At 38.2% G+C, this 19,931-nt stretch overlaps 1 protein-coding gene across 1 annotated transcript in view; it reads right to left on the bottom strand.

The window, feature by feature from the left end:
- The window catches only part of LOC118804546 (meiosis inhibitor protein 1), a 39,944-nt gene extending 22,440 nt beyond the window's left edge, over positions 1 to 17,504 (bottom strand). Inside the window, exons 1-17 of the mRNA XM_036565041.1 lie at positions 17,388 to 17,504; positions 16,693 to 16,813; positions 16,390 to 16,440; positions 15,777 to 15,850; positions 15,274 to 15,376; positions 13,634 to 13,828; positions 12,124 to 12,269; positions 10,539 to 10,653; positions 9,089 to 9,205; positions 7,805 to 7,904; positions 6,413 to 6,547; positions 5,550 to 5,658; positions 4,565 to 4,653; positions 3,576 to 3,717; positions 2,221 to 2,332; positions 732 to 792; positions 236 to 333 (exon numbers count right to left, since the gene is read on the bottom strand). Coding sequence (XP_036420934.1) covers positions 236 to 333; positions 732 to 792; positions 2,221 to 2,332; positions 3,576 to 3,717; positions 4,565 to 4,653; positions 5,550 to 5,658; positions 6,413 to 6,547; positions 7,805 to 7,904; positions 9,089 to 9,205; positions 10,539 to 10,653; positions 12,124 to 12,269; positions 13,634 to 13,828; positions 15,274 to 15,376; positions 15,777 to 15,850; positions 16,390 to 16,440; positions 16,693 to 16,813; positions 17,388 to 17,504 — 1,885 coding nt within the window. The remainder of the gene's footprint in view (positions 1 to 235; positions 334 to 731; positions 793 to 2,220; positions 2,333 to 3,575; positions 3,718 to 4,564; positions 4,654 to 5,549; positions 5,659 to 6,412; positions 6,548 to 7,804; positions 7,905 to 9,088; positions 9,206 to 10,538; positions 10,654 to 12,123; positions 12,270 to 13,633; positions 13,829 to 15,273; positions 15,377 to 15,776; positions 15,851 to 16,389; positions 16,441 to 16,692; positions 16,814 to 17,387) is intronic.
- Between the last annotated feature and the right edge of the window lie 2,427 nt (positions 17,505 to 19,931).

The following is a 19,931-nucleotide window of genomic DNA, read 5'->3' as shown; positions in this document are numbered from 1 at the left end:
GTTTTTACGTTAACGTTACGTTAAAGTTAGTGATATTACTGCTTGAACACTGAAGTAATTAAGCACTTTTAATTATGTTTTTGATGGCTATGCTCAAGTCAAACTGTACAGCACATAGATTACATTTTGATTCTCCTGATTGACAAAAGACAGTCAGATGCATTGACAACCTTTGGTAACACAACCATTAGGGGGTTTTGTAACAAGGCCAGGAGTAAAAGCACACACACACAACCTTGCTGGTGGTTGCCAGTTACAGGGCGTGGCTGGGAGAGCAGACACACACACAGTTTCAGAAGAAAACCACAGCATGCTGCATTTAAAGATGAGTGTCTGAAAGACAGAGAGACAGAATCATTCAACCGAGAAAAGCAACACCCAACACTTTCCTTCAAGCCCCCAGCCCACTCGTTACCTATTGTACAGACTTTCTAGATATTTATATATAATTAATGTGCTATGTTCGCTTTGAAATATCAGTGTGGACCCAACCGCTCAAGTTGGGTTTGGTCAGGTTGACTGTCATTTCCCAAACTGGGCACTCTGAGTGATGTGGGCCCATTTCAAATCAGTTACAAGCAGATTTTTGCATTTCAGGACTCAAAACTTGGTGCTGTGGGTCGGGCTTAAACAGAAATTTCTTGGGTTGCATCCAGGTTTTTTAGGCCTGATTCAAGCTCTAATGTATGTGTGTGTGTGTGTGCGCACACAAGTGTGGGTGAGATCTGTACCTGTTTCCTGAACACAGAAGAGCCTTGTGTTCTACAGCCAGTCTAATGAAACCAGAGGAGGCTGACAGACAGAGAGAGAGAGAGCGAGAGAGAAGATGACAGAATATTCCTTAATAAGTTCCTAGAACTACGGACTGAACTTTTTAGATGTGGAAAAATAACTCAGATTTTTGCAGAAAACTGTCTCAGATATGAACAGAAACTGTGCTAAGGGTAGGCACACTAAATACTGAAACATTTGACATTTGTCATTTTCTGTTGTTTTCTTTCTTATTTTTCCCGATGGGTGTATTTAAAGGGGATGTTCCATACTACTAATGATGATGAGGGTAAAAGCATATTACACTATATGGACAAAAGTATTGGGACACTTACACATTACACCTACAGGAGCTTTTATGACATCCCATTCTAAATCCATAGGCATTAATATAGAGTTGGTCCCCCCCTTTGCAGCTATAACAGTTTCCACTCTTCTGTGAAGGCTTTCTAAAAGATTTTGGAGTGTATGTGTGGAAATCTTTGGCCATTCATCCAGAAGAGCATTTGTGAGGTCAGACACTTATGTTCGATGAGAGGACCTGGATCGCAATCTCCGTTCTAGTTTATCCCAAAGCTGTTCGATGGGGCTGAGGTCAGGGCTCTGTGCAGGCCGGTCAAGTTCACACCAACTCATCCAACGATGCCTTCATGGAGCTTGCTTTGTGCACTGCAACAGAAAAGGGCCTTCCCCAAACTGTTCCCCAAACAACCCCCCCTCTGTGAGTTTGCATGGTCTATCGCTTCATGGCTAAGCTGTTTTTGCTCCTTGGTGCTTCCATTTCACAATAATAGCACTTACAGTTGACAGGGGCAGATCTAGCAAGACAGAAATTTCACACACTCACTTGTGGCAGACGTGGCATCCTATGACAGTGCCATGTTTAAAGTCACTGAGCTCATCAGTACGACCCATTCTACTGCCAGTGTTTGTCTATCAAGACTGCAAGGCTTTGTACTTAATTTTATCCACCTGTTAGCAATGAGTGTGGTTGCAACACCTGAACTCAATAATTAGGAGGTTTTTCCCAACACTTTTGTCTACATAGTATGTGTTTGCTATATATTAGTATTGGACATCCCCTTTACTGCTTCAGCAACAGTTAGCCCCTGAAAGAGACTTTTTCTTTTTTTAATCTGCTCTTCTCCTTTAACAACATGACTGCTCTGTGCTGTCATTACATGTCTGAATATACAGAACATAATCTTTTCTAGCTGAAAATCTGCATATTTTTATTTGTGTTACAAACGACAATTTCAAGCAAGCAAACACATGAGGAGGAATATACTCTATACCTCAGTGGCCTTTTACTGTTACTCAAATGAAACAGATCAATAAAAAGTGTTTCCATAGCAATGTGAATTGTCCTCTGAATGTGCATGACCACTCACTCAGAAACTACTGCAGTGCATCTTTTGACCTTTTTCCCCTGTCTATGTTTATTCTCACCTAGCTTAGTGGCGAAGGTGGGCGTAAGTGACGGAGAAAGTGAAAATTGCATAGAGAGAACAGAGAAAAACAGCTGCAGCACCTGCGGACTCGGGACACGCTCACACAGCCTCTACACACACAAACACACACACATGTATATAAAAAAAGAGTAAGTCTATATATCTATGTACAGATATATAGCACTGGCAGGATGCAATGCAGAGTGGGCTTGTCTTTACTGACAAAAACTGTGGTTATTACACTGTAAGGTTACGTAAAAGGTTTGCAGACTGAACGATTCATGATTACAGGGACACTGTGGCCAAGCCACAGTTTTGATGATACCCCTTTTGATGATATATCTTAAAGAGGGAAGAACTTGTGCAAACAATATAACTGCTTTGGTTCGCATTTTAAGGGTGGGCTGTTGTAGCAGTAACGTTAGCTATCTGGTTTTCATCTGCAAAGAAAAAAGTAAAAAACACAAAAGTAGGCACATGCACAGATGGGCCACTTGGGGAGCCTGAGTCTCTGCCCTACTGCCCTCAGACTGTACAAGTGCTCTCTTGGTCACTGTCTATAATAACTGTATTTTATATTTCCTGGACCATTGTTCAAGGTGTGTTTCAGTTAAACTTAGTTCAGCCTGAGAACAAATCAGTTTGAGTACAACAGCTTCAATTTCTTGAGCCTCTACTCTGGTGTAGTACCAACTGCTGGTGGAGATCTGATGTTAGTAACACACCAACCTGCATAATCACAATCATGCATAATCACACTTCTAGAAATCCCAAAAATCAAGCAGTGATAATATGTTGATAATTTGAACAACAACCAAACAAAGTTGGCAGTAAGGGATAACACCATTTTTTGTTATTGGAAAAATAAATCGTTATTTATTTTGCTGGTAGCAATTAAATTAAATCAGTTGTAGTTTGTCAAAGTTCCTCCCACCCTTGATATGTTTTTACAAGGGGATTTTCATAGTCTGGCCATAGCTACCCTTTAAGAAAGAAGAAACACAGAAGCAAGAAAGAACAAACCTAAAGCACAGCAACTAGTACAAAACACAGATTTGCATTAGAAAAAAAATCTTGCTCTTTAAAAACTTTATATATACACAATCAAACAACAATTAATTACCAGTAGGCACATTAGGAGGGGGGCCAGTTTCATTAACACTTTTCAAATTTAAGGCTTCCTGAATATTAATTTTATTCTAGTTGCAGAATGCCTGCATTATATTAGAATCACTTCAAACACTTACCTTTACAAAATTAGCTTTATATTTATATTTATCTAATATAAACATTGAGTCTAAACTTTTGAACAGTAGTGTGCATGTATTTAGGGTGTGTTTGTCTGTAACTCACGGTGACTACAGGGATGTAGGCTGTGTCACAGCAGTGCAGCAGACACACACACAGAGACTCAAGTGTGTCCTCACTCTGTTTATCTGGAGCTATGAGTGTGTTCTCCTTCACACTGGCCTCAGTAACACACTCCTCTGCCAACCTGGACACACACACACACACACACACATATGTTCGGATTATTTCAACCCTGTGCTACAAAACAAATCAGGAAAATAAACACATCTTGTTTTACAAAACAGAATTAAAGCCACATAATATTAATCCTGTGCTATAAATGGAATCTTGTATTAGTCCTGTGCAACAAAATGAAACAATAAATAAATAATCCCACCTCCCCATGTAAAACTAATCTTGCCCCAAAGGTACTTTACACCATGCCATTTAAGCCTTGTTAATGAACTATAAGCAAGTACATCATGCTGGTTCCCCTTCTATTCTGTTTCATTCCTACCTGTCTGCATTATGGACTCCTTTACTACCATAATTTTACACACTTTCGATCTGTTTGTTATCTGTGAAGCTTTGCCGGTCCATTTAATGTTTACAGGTAAGCCTGCCATACAAGAGCTTGCCTATCTTTTATCTGAACTGTCTGGAATGTTTGATCTTTTTTCTTTTTTCATTAAGTCCTAAGACTCAGCAGATTAAGTACCGAAATTCATAACCATTATAAACTAACATGACTTATTCATGATCTACTATATATTATTCAGTACCCGCTATGAATTATTCAGTAAATGACAAGAATTATGCATTATCTACTGCCAATAGTATAATATGTATGCGAACTACAAGCATTCAGTGTTCATGTTTCCAAAAACATCAAATGTATTCCAGTGCTGGAGCATGACAGCAAAATGCAAGTTCTTGACAGAACATTCCTCATGTGCTTTACAGTACACTAACATTGTTGTTGCCAGTTGCCAGGTTTTCTGTGTATGTGTGTGTGTGTGTGTGTGTGTGTGTTTGTGTATTTCTCTACTGACCTACAAGCCTCTTGAAAGCAGGTCAAAGCCTGGATTAAAAACACTCCTGCTCTGAAAGACTGACCTGACTCAGAATCTGGAAAACACCTCTAACAGATGCACACATACAGAAAAAACACAGGTTATACAGGTATCTTTTTAACGTAACATTTCTTACAGTACAACCCCAATGTTTGTCTGTTGCCTTCTACCTGTTATAGTCTCTATTATTTAAAGTAACCCCTTAAAATCCTAGGCTTATTATATACTAAGGCTGATCATTTAGTAACTAAAGGTACCCCAATTCATACTGGTTAAAATATTCTTAGGTTACAAAAGTGTGTAATAAAACCCTGGCCTATTAACACTGTTCATTTTATTTTATTTTATTTGCGTAACTATTACTGAATTTTATAACTTATTTGAAGTGCACTTTGAGCTGCTACCTGTATGAAAGGTACACTATGAATAAATTTGCTATTGTTATCATTATTTTAATTAATAATAGTTGTACTAGCTGTTACATCTTATCCTTTCAAGGCAAACATATAAATGTGGCTATATCTGCTGTTTAATTTGCTCTTCTTCTTTATGTAATTTCTCAGTGCTGTTCATTTGAAATGTAAAGAACATGATGTAACAAGGCAGCAAATTCCTAGATTTTTATTTACCGCACAAAAACACATTTACAGGAACATTAACTGATTAATTACTCTTATTAAACAAATAAAAATACATGCTTACTGATCCAAACTGCAACCTGAATGTGTCTGCACTCTCATTCAGAAAAAAAGGAAAAATGTACATATAAAAAAAGGCCTTTGCATAAAGTGATAGAACACTTCAGCACACAGAAAATGCAGAAGGCATAAAGGTCTGTAACAACAGGGACTTAAATGCAAACTGGTTGAGCTATTCTTAGGTTACAGAAGTGTGTAATAAGACTTTGGGCCCTTTCCTAACAATGCAGCAACTATAAACCACATACACACAAACACACACATACTCTGCGCTGTGAAGTGATGTGTAAGGGTAGCTCAGCACATCTTGAGGTTAAAGCCTCAACAATCCTCTTTAACTCTCCAAAATGAACTGGACTGGACTGATGATGGAGCCTACACACACACACACACGCACACACACACAAAATAAATACAGTATACTGTGCCACAGTTTATGCTGCAAAAGAAATCCTGAGAGATCATCAGTTCGCCAGCTAACTGGCTAACAGGTTCCAGGCACCAACAATATTCAGATAAAAGCCCTAGATTCAAGTGTTACAGAAGGAGTGTCATTAAACTACACAAATACACACACACACACACACATAAAAAAATAAGAATATGATAATTATAAAATCACACCCTGCACCACACTAAATTCAATCACTAGTTATTCCCTCTTTTAATAACACATGCAGCTGGTCAGTGGCCTTTATGTTCTTACGATACACACAATATGCTCAGAAATGCATGCTGTAACATCATTTATCATGATAAAGACAAAATATTGTGATATTGCTCACTTCTCAATTGAACGTTACATGGAAATGTCTGTGTTTAAGTTTTTATAATAAATGTGAATATATACGACCGTTATCTAAGTAATAACGTTGCAATGCTTACACTATGGGGTAAATCAGCATTATGCAAACAGAGGTAATCTGATTAAAAAAAATCCTATCTATAAAATGAATTGAAATGTTCTGCATTAAACCCTGCAATGTAACATACACTACTAGCAAATCTCCTTGATTGTATCACGTGTTGTATTAATGTAGTGTCATAAAGGACAGTTATTTTTAATTAGTTACATGTCTCCATGTGTCTATACTTATGACCCTGACATTGTGTATGTGTGTGCGTATACCTGAACAGTGCAGTAGCTGCTTGTGCTGCCTGTGTAGCCACCCTGAAGCAAGATGACGTCACAGCCCCCTGCACTACTTCAGCTACGCCCACAAACCCAGGAACAGTGGGGAATAGACGCAGACTCGTGGGCTGCCTGACACACACACACACATATTTACACAACATGAACATAGGAAACAAACACAGAATCAATCCAGTAATGTAACACAATTCCTACTACATTCATGTGTGTAGGAGGATCATCAGCAGCCCTGTGATCAGTGAAGGTACTGCTTAAGGAGCTACTACCCAGTTTACACCATAAAAAGGACAATTTTGGAGAAATACATCAGCCATTTATTGAGCATTGCAAAGTTATTGACAGTACATACTTACATGTGTATACTGAACCCACAAGAGCAACATTAACTTATTTCCCTACAGCTTTAAAGAGTAACTACACCCTAAGACCTTTTTTTCATTAACAGCCAAAATGCACTGCTCTGAAATAATAAAATATACCATCCTTGCTTAAGATGTGAACACATCTTTCCAAATTGTAAAAATATCATTTTCATCGTGGTCAGTTCTGCCTCTGCAGCGTCCTCTGCTACAGGCGTGGATGACGTGCCTACTCATGCCGCACTCATAAATATGAAAGCATAGGACACTGGAGCAAGAAGATAACCACACTCACGTGCTGTGCTAAATACCCCCAGCACCCATTGATGCCAGCTGTCCGTAACAACTGTAAATAACCCAATTAATCTAAGCTTAGTTCGTAATAAAGATGTTGGACCGTTTAAGTGACGATTCTCGCAAGCGCGAACTCACTGAAAAACTTTTCTCAAACTTTTTTCCTGCTTTCCGTAGTTTCAGTGTTGCTTGCCGTTGATTTCTGTTTAGTGAGAGAGTTCGATTTACGAAAAGGAGCATGAATTTTAGTAGGAACTGAATTGGATGTAACACGGATAAGTCCCATGAACAGCTAGCAGAACGCAAGGATTTAGGGCCACTGCAGCAAACCCTGGATGACCGATGATGCAGTCTGTGACCTTGACGTCAAACTGAATGAAACTTAGACAATGTTCAAAGAAATCCACTTTATTCATTCAGAATTCAGTGCATCTACGAAATCAGGACTCTGGTTATATCGAATATGGACCTGCTGAACAGATAATTAGAAGTTAGCTGTCACTGTTTTAGGGAATGTTCTACCGTTCGGACGCCTCTGCCGCTCGCTGCTAATCATTTTCTGGCACTACGTTAACTCTTCGGTAGCTTGAGTCAGTGGCTCAAGATGCACTGCCTGATCAGAAACATGTTCCTCCGTCGAAGATGGGGATAAAATAGTGGGGTGTAGTTACTCTTTAAGCGTACAAATTTGTGTGTGTGTGATGGTGATCTTTACCTCTCCAGTATAGCGGTCAGCAGCTGTAAGCCTTTTTTTTGAACCTCCAGATTAGACAACTTGAATACTGCCTTCAGACTGCGAACCAGAGACTCAATACCTAATGCGCACACGCACACACACACACACACACACCGTTATTGAGCACAAGCTGAAAATGTGTTCAGAGGTCTTTCTCATTCCTCTAAATGTCCAGCAGGTGGCAGTATCATCACAAATAAGCAACAGCCTGTCGATGATTATTTTGTGACCACTCAAGCTGCAGGGTTGACAGATGCTTCTTTACACAGAAGTACAGTGGGAGAAGTAAGTTTTTATTTTTTTAATTAAACATGTAGCTATTCACATATAATTTAGACCAGACACTGATATTAACTCAATAAAACTACATAGTAACATTCCAATCCATTAAATAAAAACATCAAGTGCAATTAAGAATAACACAGAAAAGAAGTATTGAAAACAGTCAGAAAATGCATTAAATCAGCACAGTGAGAGATCAGATCCTCTGCACAGGAAACATCCTGAAGCAATCACTTGAAGGAATTACTGCAGACAAAGACTTCTCCACTAAGCATTTAAAAAAAATCAGTTAGCATGTTTAATACTTTTTTCCTGTCATTCAACTTTACTGCACATTTTTATAGCTTGGAATGTTAAAAAATTCTTTAGATTTGTCGTTTTATTGAGATACCAATGTCTGGTCTAAAGGTCATGTGAATAGCCGCACTGGAAATATGTTTAATTAGAAAATTGTTGATGTGTTGTTGATACTTATTAGATACTTAATGCCCCCACACCAATCACTTCATTAAGTTCACTCTTTGTCCATTTTATTAGGTCCACTTACCATATAGATGTACTTCGTAGTTCTACAATTACAGACTGTAGTCCATCTATGTCTCTGCTTAATTTGTTAGCCCCTTTTACCCTTTTCTTTAATGGTCACAACCTCCAAGGGACCACCACAAAGAAGGTATTATTTGGGATGTGGATCATTCTCAGCACTGCAGTGACACTGGTATGGTAGTAGTATGTCAGTGTGTCTTGTGTTAGTACCAGCTGATCAGACACACCATTCCTGCTGGAGTTTTGAAACACTGTGTCCACTTACAGATAATGTTTGTTATATTACAATACTTAGCATATCACAAGTGTTTTTCACAAAAGTACTGTAGCACAGCTCAAGGATCACTATAAAATATTATATCTCCGAACCTCCGAATTCTTGTTTGTAAGAAGTAATATGGTGAGACAGACGCACACTCACTCACGCAGCCTCACCATAGATAGAGTGACATTGTGAGAAAAATGCAGCATCCTCGCACAGCAGCAGTAGGCAGCCATACACTGACCACAGCAGAACTTCATTATTACTGCTCAACCTCTCAAACAGAAATTCTAGAAGGCAGAGAGAGAGAGAGAGAGAGAGAAAGAAAGAGGACATTCTTTTTGGCATTTGTTAAATCATTAGCAAATTACATATTTCATTTCCATACGTTTAGACCACATTTACAACAGAACATACAATACAATGCAACTAAAACCCCTCCCAGTAAAAACAAAACTAGTTATGCACGATATCAGAATCATAACTGTATGATCGGATAATTGCCTAAAAAAATTATCACCATCAGACCAGTGTTTAGATTTGACCAATATTTCAGCTTGATATGTGATGATGTACTCTGATATATCAGAGCGTTTGAAATGCTGGTGTACTACAGTAAAATGCGTAATGTTACTGCATTCATAACTATAAAAATAAATGTTAGATGCAAGCTCATTAGTGGCAAGTGAAAATGTCCTTCAGACTGAGAAGCTTCTCTCAGGTGGCAATAAGCAAACCTTTGCAGAAGAGAGTGAAAATCTTCTTTGAGCAACCTTTTCTGGCAAAGAGCTAACCTTTGTAGAAGAGAATAAAAATCTCCTTTGAGGAACTTCCTCTTAGCTTCCAATGAGCTAACCTCTATAGAAGCATGTGAAAATCTACTCTGAGCAACTTTCTCTTAGCTGGCAGAGAGCTAAACTCTGTAGAAGCATGTGACAATCTTCTCTGAGGAACTTTTTCTTAGCTGGCAAAGAGCTAACCTAATGTAGAAGCAAGTGAAAATCTCCTTTAAGGAACTTTCTCTCAGCAAGTGCTCTAATAATTTGTCCTGAAGTATCTACTAATCGTGAAGTTCTACTGCATATGTGGATCTAATTAGGACAGCATAGTAACTTTGTGTTTTGAACATTTTATTGTATTTTTAATGTTACTTCGACCCTACTTTAAGTCTATTGTAGAGACTCAGCTTGATATCACTACTAATCAAGGTATCCTACTCATACTTTTAATGCTGGTAGCATTTTCTGATAGGGTGATTTAGTCTATTCAAATGTCCTACCTGTAGTTTTAATACAGGTAGCACTGTCTTATAAGGTGATTTAGGCTTTTAAAATGTCCTTCCTAGTTTTATTGCTGGTAGCCTTTTCTTCTACAGTGATTTAGGCTATCAAAATGTCCTACCTACGTAGTGAGCTGCCTATAAATATGCACTATGTTTGGGCAATTTTTCAGAACACAGACAATGAACCTCTGTAGAGACAGAAAATTTTCTTTGAGGATTTTTTTCTCACCACCAGTGCAACTGTGTGTGAGTGTTCAGTGCCACCCTTGCCACCGTCTGCGTAACCAGCTGAGAAAAGGACTGAGAGAAGAACGTACAGTATAGTATGTATTGGTACTAACCTGGTAAATCTGCCTGTATAAATGAAGCACAGTACTGGCTAGGAAAGTGTGTCAGTACAGCAGAAACACACCGAACACTCACCACCTGCACACACTCATCACCGCCTAGCAACATCTACAGTGTGAGAGAGGACAACAGAAAAAGCGAGAGAGAGAGAGAAATCAGCATCATGTCAGTCATTATTTTGCAAAGGGTCAAATACTCTCCACAAGATGGTTTTAGTATAGAACATGGATTCTAAATTCATCTGGCGGGCTGGATGAGAACAATCAATGGGCCGGTTCTGGCCCTCTGGCTGTATGTTTAACAGCCTTGTCCTATAGAATTCTTCAAGCCCTAATAATCAAGAGCAGATCTATGTGGGCCTTCTTAGAGACCTCAGAGTCTAAACAGTATTTTAGTATTATTTTAAACAACTATTAACATTTTTCTTATACATTCCTAAAGAAACCTATGCAAATTATTCTTTGGCTTAGTATGAAATGTAAAGCATTCAGTCACAAATGAATTCTTCTGATACAAATGAACTGACTATAAATGACTTTAAATATCCTGATCACACTTCTTAAAAATTAAAATGTGCAGAGAATGTGAAACGTGCATACAAATGCACATTGTATTCACTGTATTTTTAAAAATATTTCTGTGCAATGACGCTACTCCAGCCCCCACATGAGTTTGAGGCCACAACACTGATGCAGGATAGAAAATTTTTATGAGTAGCAAAAATGTCTGGTGAAACAACACTGAGCTATAAAGTTTTTTGTTTTAGTTTTAGTTTAGGCCACATTCAAATTAAACTAAGCTAAAACTATCTGCCAATCAAAATTACATAACAAAACAATACTGTAGGCCATGGCTGAGCATTTACCGTTATCATGATATATTACATGATATCATGGGCTACTCTGAAATGCCCTTGTGTGCATATCAAGGATATCGTTGATACTCATAAAACACTTCCCAACTGCTTGTTTGATTACAAAGAAAGCATAATTAGTTTAATTGGATATAGTACAGCGCAGGATGTGAAATGTTGACCACAAGTCATTTGTTTCATAGTTTTTGATAGCATTTTTAAAGAAGCACTACTTTCAGTTAATCAGATATTAGAAAAAATAAGTACTGTGACATATCATGTATCATGGAAATGTCTTTAAATATTGTGACATTACATTTTTGCCATAGTGTTTCATGACACATTTGTAATCACTTAGCACCCTAAAATCTAATTGAATCGTGAGATATATAAGAGATTTCCACCCCTAACCAGACTGGTGCAAATCTTACTTCAAAAATCCTACAGGGAGGCTACCAAAAATTAGCAAACCTGAAAAACCTGAAACTGTCTTTAAAACCTCTTCGAAAAAAAATAATCAGCTTCTTCTGGCTATTGCACACTTGCATATGTTCACAACAGGGGAGGGCTCTTCCTGTTTGCAGCTTTACCAGCAAGCCAATTCGCTCTTTTTATTGAAGAGTGTAATTTTCCACGTAAACAGACACCATGTTGAGCATTTTGAGCTTTTATATTTATTTAATATATTGTTACATACATTTTTTCTTCTGTTTTTAGATACACACCCGTTTCAAGATGAGTGGTAAGGAACAGTGTTGGTTAGACAGTTCAGTACACTGAGACTCCTCTTCTTCCTCAATGGGTGGATTCTTTTTCTGATTCATCAGCAAACACACTGTCTCTCCTCCACGCAGCATCAGCAACAACAGACCTACACAAATACATACACACACACGCACACACACACACACACACACACACACACACACACACTAATTAATGCACTCTCCCCTCCACACAAAAAGCAGTTAAGAGATAACAGTTAAACTTATCTGTGTTCATATATTTAGCCTCACTGACAATAACCCACTCAACGGCAGGTGTTACCACAGTTAAAGTTTGTTGTAAGACTCACTGTAGCACACAGCGTACGTCCTTGGTGCTCTGCCTCCCCTGAGTACTAACCTGCAGTTGCTCCCCTGCTCATTTCTGAGAGTATATAAACCTCCCTATCAGTGTCACAAGCCTTGCATCTTCCCATGTGCTTGTCCCATTGTCCTTCTGTTTTCTTGTTATGACAAAACCCCCAGGCATCCTGAATTCATGTTTTCTTCTTGGATAAAAGTTCATCCTCCTCTTGTGGCCACACAATCTGCACAAACTAATTACGTGAAGAGCTTTCCAATGTAAACTAAATGGCTGATGTGTTTTGCCAACATTCTCCTCTCTCAGTGTAAACTGAACAGTCCTAATCTTGTGTATTGCACACATGAGAAGTCTCCTCATCAATCACAAGGCTAATGTGGGTTTTCCTGAATCCACAGCTTTAATAAAAGTGCAGACCCCAACGGTCTCCCTTTCACTGTTCAAGTCTATATCAAGAGAAAGCTAACAAACAAAAGCTAACCTAGCAAGCACAAATGAGCTAGCAAGAACATACAGTCTTTCAGTCAGTCAGCGAGCCAAGTATTCCCTGGATGCACAGGAATAGAGTGAAAAGGAACCTTACCTTCTTTAAGTGCAATAGGGAGTGACGATAACTTGATACATTAACCCCTTAAATGGCCAGGGCCCAGCAGTAGGCCCAAAGTTTTATTACATGCTTCCACAACTTAAGAATAGCTCTAACAGTTTGCACTGAAGTCCCTGTAGGTACTGAATAATCAGCCTTAGTATGTAATAAACAAGGGATTTTAAGGAGTTAATACAGAATTCAGGTGTGGGGTGTCATATGAGTGTATACAAATATTTTACAACCACCTGAGTAAAGAGGGTGGGGAAGGTGTAGGGTTTATGCTATGGACATACCCAGCTTTAATGACTAGGCTTGTTCCTGAGGAGCTTGTAAATTCTAGGGTGGCACAACAAATGGTTCTGTTGGAGAACATTTATTTATTTGAGCCAAACAAATCTGTGTAGAACATCTCTGCAGATTCAGGAACCTCCGAACATGTATCAAAAACAGAATACTTACTTCAGAATGAAAAATTGTATCTATCCTGAAAATGCATTCATTATTATACCTCTAAAGACTCATATACAGGTGTATATTAGTGGAATGAGATTAAATCTTACCGAGACAGTTGATAGTGAGCTGTAATGAACAGGTGTGAGTGAGTGTGTGTAACAGTAACACACACACTCTCTCCCTCAGTGTGTGTGGTAGAGACTGAAGTGCTGCCTCAGACGCCCAAACACCACGGAACACGTAACACACTGCAGACTTCAGTGCTTCATCAGGATTGAGCATGCACGCACACATACACTCCAACACACACACTGAAAGAGAGAAAAAGAGAGGGAGAAAAAGAGAGAGAAAGACAGAGGAAAGTCAAATCAACACATGGCAAAAATGCAATGAAAAAAATACATATAGAATGTGTGTAATACACGCACACTGGACACTCCAAGCAATTCATTTCACATTCAAAAATATATTCTATGAATGGTAACTGCAGTAAAATCAATGAGGTAAAGCCAGATACCTGTTTTTAAACAGCTTTTACATACAATCTTAATTATAATTATGTTGCACAATTTGCCCTTCTGGGCATATAAAGGATACTGTCATTACTTAAAGAGACCTAACCATCTCTAAATATAATTAAAAAAAAAAAAGAACACAATTAGTTCTGTTGGATTTAGTGAAGCACTACACGTAAAATCCTAAAAATCATTGTGACAGTTTTTGATAGCTGTCTTTGAATGTGGCACTACTAGTGAACTGTGTTTGTGTGTCAAAATATCATGATACATATTGAGTATCATGAAAATGCACAGTTTGGTGAATTTCCTGGCAACTAACTGCTGAGTAAAAGTGCATCTGAGTAAGAAAATCAACAAACTTTTCTGGACTGGAGTTTGACACTCCTCCTTTGATTGAAAATACTAGGGATGTGCACGCTAACATTTGAGAATCTTTAACTCAGTTACTCAATTAATTCAGTTAATTCATATATCAAACTACCAAAATGTGTAATATAAAACATACACTCAAAAACAGAGGCAAAACTTTCACAGTTTGTTACACATTGTTCACACATTGTTAGCCAGTATATTTTCACCTGTTATGAAGCACAACGAATACTGGACTAACGATTTCAGCAAGAATTGAATGCTTATTCATAGCCTAATGCGAGTGATCCTCTCTCTCTGCCCAATCATCTACAAAATGACAACAAAATAATTAGCAATTATGTAAAAGACTGATATTAAGTGTGAGATGCTACCTGCTTCTGAGATCTGACTTTATAAGTAATGTAGTCTATACCTGGCTTTAGATAATGGTTTGCTGACAAATCAAGTTTGCCCAGTTCCCCACTTGCTGTCAATCAGCACTGCAGCTATGAGGCTAATATAACGGCTGCCACTGAAAAAGATTTTGCAAGACATAGACTTCCAGTACTTAATAGCTGCATTAACCTCAGAGATCCAGCATAAACCTAAACACCTAACATGTCTTGGCTGACTGACTACATTTGGGGTAAAATGGGAACTGGGTAAACAGGATTTTTTGCTGAACCATTCCTTTAAGCATGTACTAAAAACAGCTGTCCTGGAGAACAGATTACAAAATATTTTGACCAAAAAAACTATTGTAGGCACTATGGACTATGAACACTGTGAATACAGTCACCTGGGGAATATTTTACTCTTACTTTCCAGTGCAGACCTGTGTGTGTGTGTGTGTGTGTGTGTGTGTGTGTGTGTCTTACAGTGGGTCGTGGTCAGCATTTGGGCCAGAAAAGACACAGCGTCCACCAGCTTCCCCAGAAATGTGAGGTGTGGGAAAAACTTTCCACCAGCTCCCTTACACAGCTGAGAGAGAAAAAAAATTACATTAATATGAGATAAAATAAGGTAAGATTGCTCTTTATTGGTCCTTGGTTGAAAACAAATGTTACAACAGTAAAAATATATTATACACGCTACGTAAGTAAGAAACCACTAAAACAAATATTATTCTTCCTATAGTTCTTACTGTGTTGAAGTGAACAACTGAAAAAAAGAAAGACAAAGAAAAAACCAAGTGTTGGGAGAAAATGTAACTTTTAAGGTGAGTCTTAAAGTGAGAGAGGGTGAACAGTCATGGGGGCCCATGGGGGATGGCATTCCAAAGTCTGGGAGTCAAGCATTAAAATAACACCTTTCTATGCCCTATTAGTCTTAGGATCCACCAGTCCCGTCTTATTTCACTGACAGTGTGTGTGTATCTTACCTGTGTTTGGAGCTCATCCAGAACATACTGCACAAAATGTTCCTCCTTCAGATCCAGCAACAACTGAACCAGCACTGAAACACACACACACAATCCCCTTCGCATATGTTTCATTTACACTACTTTGAAATGACTAGTGAGGCATGGCATATATCAAATTACACTTTCTAGAGAGAAAGAGAGGGAAGAACAGAAAAAGAGAAATAGAGTGAAACAGATAGCAGAGCAGGACATTAAGGGGACATGTTAGTGTTATCATGATAAATCAATTCACAGTATAGTTTTCTCAGCATATTGTGGATATCATAAGTGTATGAGCACTGACCAGAACACTGAATCAAAAACATTGATCAACTGCATTTTTCCTCACAAAGAATGAATAATCAGTCCTGTTTAACCAGATTTAGTGCAGTGGAGTTCATAATTCGATTACTGATACTTTTCTGCCTACTTCAGCTGGTCAAATCTCAGAAAAAAAAAACAAACTAAAATGTGATAAGAGACAATAAAAGAAATAATAAAACAAAAAAAGAGAGAGAGAGAGAGAGAGCAAGAGAGAGACAGAGAGAGAAAAAATAGAAAGATGGGAACAGATAGAGATTTGCCCTATGACCTTGAATGATCTGCTCAAGCACAGCTAGATCTTCAACAGATTTCAGCATCTCTACAGCGGAGGGAAAGTGGCAGATATTAGGGCAACAAATAGTCTGTAACATGCATCACATGTTGATTGACTCAGCCCTACATTAAGACCTCTCTTCCGTTCTATTGTGTTTGTCATGAAATATTTACTGTAACATATATTACAGAAGACATGAATCCATAAACCACCCCAATAGACAGTCCAATACACTACTACAGTAAATATTAATCCATAGACCACCTCAGTAAACAGTGCTTTGTGTGTGTGTCTTACTCATTAGAGAGCAGATGAAATGCAGACACACTCTCTCGTCCTGTTGGAAGACGTCCCTCACCAGACCTGCAATCTTCAGCAACTCTAAAACATCAGCTAGTGCAGCAGACTTACGCACAATCTACAGGGACATAAGGGCAACTAATAATAAACACAGGATCCACTAAACACATAGCCTAAAACTGTGCTCCCCAAACAATGCAGCAATAACAGCAACAAACAGACAAATGATGAATGGGGTAGAGGGGGCTGATAAACTTCGCCAGGTATAGTTTGTCATTGCACACCTACAAAATGGATATAGACGGTAGGTGGAGCTCATTAAGTAGTCAGTGAGTAGATGTACATAAGTTTATAATAAAGTGGTCAGAGACATTAAGTTCGACGTCAGAGTTTCTAATAAAGTGACCAGTAAGTGGAAGTAACTTCTATTAAGTACTAATTCCACTAATCCTATAAATAATTACACTAGCTAGCTAGTTAACCTAACCTAGCTAAGCTAGGTTAGCTAGGTTAAGTAGTTCAGTTCACCCGCGTTGATTGTTTATTGCTCTATTAAAGCGGATGGTGAGTGTTTGTAAGCGTTATTATCACTCATACTAATAATTCTAAGAGCTCCACTCATGATTCTTCACACACTCTCCGCCTATAAGCCTTTTAAAAATAATAAACTGTTCAGTTTTTGAATATTTTACCGACACGTCCTCTCTGTCCATCAGCTCCAGCACACAGGCCACACACACTCCCCGCGCGCTCCAGCGGGGGTCGTGCCGCAGGTGAATCTTCTCCAGAATAACGTCCAAATTCGACATATTTGTACTGTATTACAGTAATTTTTATGCGTGTTTCCTGAGAATTTACCTCAGGGTGTCAAAGCCCTGCAGACAAAGCAGAGTTTTTAGAGTAAATAAGAATTTTTTGGACGGCTAACTGGCTAACAGGCTAACGGGGCTCAGAAGGAAACGTTAACGTTAGCTGAGCGTTAGCGCCACGGTAGCAGGTGGAAACGATTAAAACGCTTAAAAAAAACGCAGTAATATCAAACAGAAGTAAATTTTGTTTAGCAGTCTGTATATTAGATGACAGCCCGGTCAAAATCTGCTGTTTGTGGTAAATATTTAATAGAACCACGAATTTCTCCTCACAACTGTTGCTGTGGAAGCTTAAGGGGAAAGTGACAGTTAGTGTGAGACCCCAGCCAATCAGAGCAAGCTACGAAAAATACATAAAATAATACAAAACGACATACAACAGCAAAATTAAAAAAAATTAAAGTTTAAATAGATTGTTGGGAAAGAGCGTAATATACACAATGTTCTCAAAACTGTAAACACCACTGTTTAAAAAAGAAAAAATAATGCAACAAATGTCTCTGTTTTCATTCCCGTTTCTTTTCTAGCTTTGAGTCTGTATGTGACTAACATTAGATCCACCAGCAAAATCTGGATCAGACCATCTGGTAAGTAAATAAATGTAAATTTGTGCACACCTTATTTCACACACACCAAATCAACAACATTTATTAACCATGGACCTCTATACACATAACAACGTTTGTGCAGGTTTAATTCCAAAACTTTATTTGTTATATCCCAACTCCTTAAGCTGAAACCTCAAATGAAAATCATTGTTTTAAGCACATTATGTGAAGTACTTCCCATCCATAGTTCTCTCGCTCACGTGTCTAGATACATGTCTCATTGCTTTCTTACAAAATGCTAATGATATTTTAGATACCCCATTATAACGAAAGCTGTCCTCAGTTGGCTTAGAAATGTATTGAATAATCCTTGGAGAATGGATGATGTTGCTATTCTGTTGAAATGCATTTCTCTTACATGCATTTATCAAATATGCACATTGTGTCAGTCCTTACATGCAAAATAGACCAACAGTCATAAACTGTCAGAAGTATATATTACATAAACTGCAGTGATCTGGTAATGCAGTAATGTCTGCACCACACTCTGAAAAAATGCTGGGTTATTTTTTCTGCCCAAGTGCTGGGTTCAGGCAGTTGAGTAGTTTTGCTGGGCCATTTCAACTCTCCGGTTAATGGTGTGAGTTATTTTTTTTTTACCCTACTGTTGGGTTACCGCTCCCGTCGCCAGTAGACTGGTTTCCAAATGGACAGAAGTTTGATATTCTAACGACAGAGGGCAACAGACAAACGAGAGCAAGCGGTAAGTTAGTTACCCAGCTAACAAAGATACAGAAGTTAAATATCATGGAAAGCATATATGGAAACTTAGGCTTATGTCCTCATTTCCAACTGCTTAGCTAACTTTGAAGGATAGGACCGTCCTCTTTGGAACTTGACACTAGGAATTGTATATTATTATTGCAGTTCAAGGCTGTTGATGTCTGTTTCAAATGTTTTATTGTTTTGATGTGCTGATTCATTCAATTCAAGTAATTGTTAAATTATAAATAATACAATCGTATGTCTGAAAGAATCATGGATTAAATTACTTAAACCAACCAGTTGGGTGAAAGTGACCCAGCATGTGTTCTGTCCAATATTTTACCCAGCACTGGGATGCCAAATAACCCAGGCTGGGTTGTTTTCAGCCCTGCATATTTTAGAGAGTAGTCATAAACAGGGCACTGGTAGAAATTCTGACCTGCTGAAATATAATTCATGGACCCCTTAACTCACCTCATTTACCTTAGCAGAATCTGTCATAACATTAAAGCGTGTCAAATATAGTTCATAATAATCCTGTTTTATTATCTCCATAATTCTAACTCTTACTTTCTCCATGCTGTCGTTCTGTTGCTGTTAATATGAATATATATGACTGCGTTTCAATAAACTGTAGCTGTCTGAAAGTGTTACTGCTTCTCAAAAGTGTTGCATCCTGACAGTTGAAGCTGTTTTTCACTAGTATAGGACATAAACATTATTCACAGTCACTAAAATCTCCTTAAACTTGTTTTTCCAGCTGTGGATCATGAAATTCAACTATTGAGATATTCTGGTTTTAATCCTTTATCCAGGCTGAAAGATAGAAGAAGAGGATACATAGAGACCACCAGACCACGTTCTACTTCACCCACACTTACAGCTTACACTTGAACATGACAACACAGAAAATAGAGAAATGAATAAATGAATGAATGAATGAATGGATAGATGGATGGATGGATGGATGGATGATAAACATACGGTAGGCCTATATCTGTCCAGGGACACGGGAAGGTGTTTTAACTTGATATTTTAAGCAGCATGTATGTGA

This window comes from Colossoma macropomum, unplaced genomic scaffold, assembly GCF_904425465.1.
Source record: "Colossoma macropomum unplaced genomic scaffold, Colossoma_macropomum, whole genome shotgun sequence".
NCBI lineage: Eukaryota > Metazoa > Chordata > Actinopteri > Characiformes > Serrasalmidae > Colossoma > Colossoma macropomum.
Note: the sequence above shows the minus strand (reverse complement) of the source record. Positions and strands in the feature narration are given on the sequence as shown.